The following is a 1,717-nucleotide window of genomic DNA, read 5'->3' as shown; positions in this document are numbered from 1 at the left end:
ATTTCTGCTATTTTTACATTTACATTTGCCCTCACTGAAATTGTCAGAAAACAGGACTGTCCCTCTTTTTCACTTTGGAAAACCCCCAAATGAGGGACAGTCCCTCAAAATGAGGGACAGTTGGCAGGTCTGTTTCTACGACAAGAAGAGTGATAGTGACAGCAGAATGGAGTGGATCAAAACAATGGGTAAAAAATTTTGAGTTGTCTTTCATTTGTTCAGTTCTGAATAGAAGCTAATATTAAAACCAAAGATTAAAACTTGTGGTTGTGGTTGTCTCTTTCTCCCATGAATACAGCAAAATGTATTTCTAGAGTTTGCTTATTGTCATTACACTTTCAGACTAATAAGGCGCATGTCCCTCTCCATCACTAGCTCCTTGGCCAAGCGTTGCTTCCAGATTTCTTTCTAAGATGATTTCATGAACAGCATCAAAAACTCTCTTGATGTTGCCTGTGTCAACTGCTGTTGTGAAATGATGGTAAAGCGACTTATTTTGATCTTCACGTCGTGAATTGTACATAGCCAGAATAAACCCTTGGACATCACCTAAACTTGCTGGATCTCCTTTGAAGCCTTGGAACCATTTGTTGATCCTAACACCCTGGTCCACTTTCTCTTCTAAAAGATCAGTCTTGTTGAGGAAAAGAATGACCGCTACTTTCTGGAAATATTTGTGATTGATTATTGTATCAAAGATGTTGACGGACTCCACCATTCTGTTGGTCATTCGATCCTCCATGAGGAACTGATCATACTCACTTGATGAGGCTAGAAAGATGATGGCGGTCACATCAGTGAAACAGCGATACCATTTCACACGTTCACTGCGCTGGCCACCAACATCAACAAAACGGAAGGGCACAGTCCGACTTTTGTTGCCGATTTCTATAATATGCTCCGTTATACCCCTGGTAGCCTTTCGTGCGTAGAGAATATCTTGTTGGGATGGCATATAGTCCTGCAATAAAATCATATTCATAAATTATTATCAAATTTGTTTTGTTTTGATGTGTAGTCAAACATTCATCATGAAGATGCAAATTGCTTGCTTCAATTTCAACTTGCACTGTTGGACCAGTAACCCTAGTATGAGTGTAGCACTGTAGCAGTATGTATTTGCTGACAAGGACCCCACCTTCACCCAAGTTAAAACAAGGAATGAAGCGGAATAGGTACAATGAACTGAGAACCCATTATTCAACATGAAGAAATGACTCTAAATAAAAAGTGTTTTTAATTTTTCCTTATCTGCTCTTCAAATGATCAATTATGCTTGCTGATTTATCCTTAGCTTTTGGTCCTACTACATGAAGCGTTTACAACTTTGTCACCAATATATGAAGAGCTTATTTCCAAACCGTGTTAAGTCCACAAACACATGTATCTGATTTCCTTGTGCGATATTGCAATGCTATAGGTATTTTAGTTTCAGTTTAATGCACCATTACAAAGCAAACCAACAGTAACAATACTGTGTGCGCATTTGTTTCCCGAATAAGAACAATAGTCTGCATATTGTTATGCAGCATTGTTAGTCTGCATATTGTTATGCAGCATTGTTATGGTAAATAATAGCTTGTAGAGGCCTACAACTCATGTCAAACTTGTCATGACAACACTACCTTCTGGAACTACATTGTAACTCTTCTAATCTAAATGCAATACATCCATTTGAAATTATGGGCCTGTTTCACATTAAATATAACAGTTTTGT

General features: G+C 38.0%; 1 protein-coding gene across 1 annotated transcript; it reads right to left on the bottom strand.

Moving 5' to 3' along the window:
• Positions 1–343: 343 nt before the first annotated feature.
• On the bottom strand, positions 344–955 carry LOC140163466 (guanine nucleotide-binding protein subunit alpha-12-like). The gene has a single exon (XM_072186784.1). It carries the CDS (start codon positions 953–955, stop codon positions 344–346), a length of 612 nt encoding a protein of 203 aa, XP_072042885.1.
• Between the last annotated feature and the right edge of the window lie 762 nt (positions 956–1,717).

This window comes from Amphiura filiformis, chromosome 1 (genome assembly GCF_039555335.1).
Source record: "Amphiura filiformis chromosome 1, Afil_fr2py, whole genome shotgun sequence".
Classification (NCBI taxonomy): Eukaryota; Metazoa; Echinodermata; class Ophiuroidea; order Amphilepidida; family Amphiuridae; genus Amphiura; species Amphiura filiformis.
This window is presented reverse-complemented; position numbering and strand designations above follow the sequence as displayed.

Coding starts and splice junctions, on each gene's coding strand:
- LOC140163466 (XM_072186784.1), bottom strand. CDS start 955: ATGCCATCCCAACAAGATATTCTCTACGCACGAAAGGCTACCAGGGGT.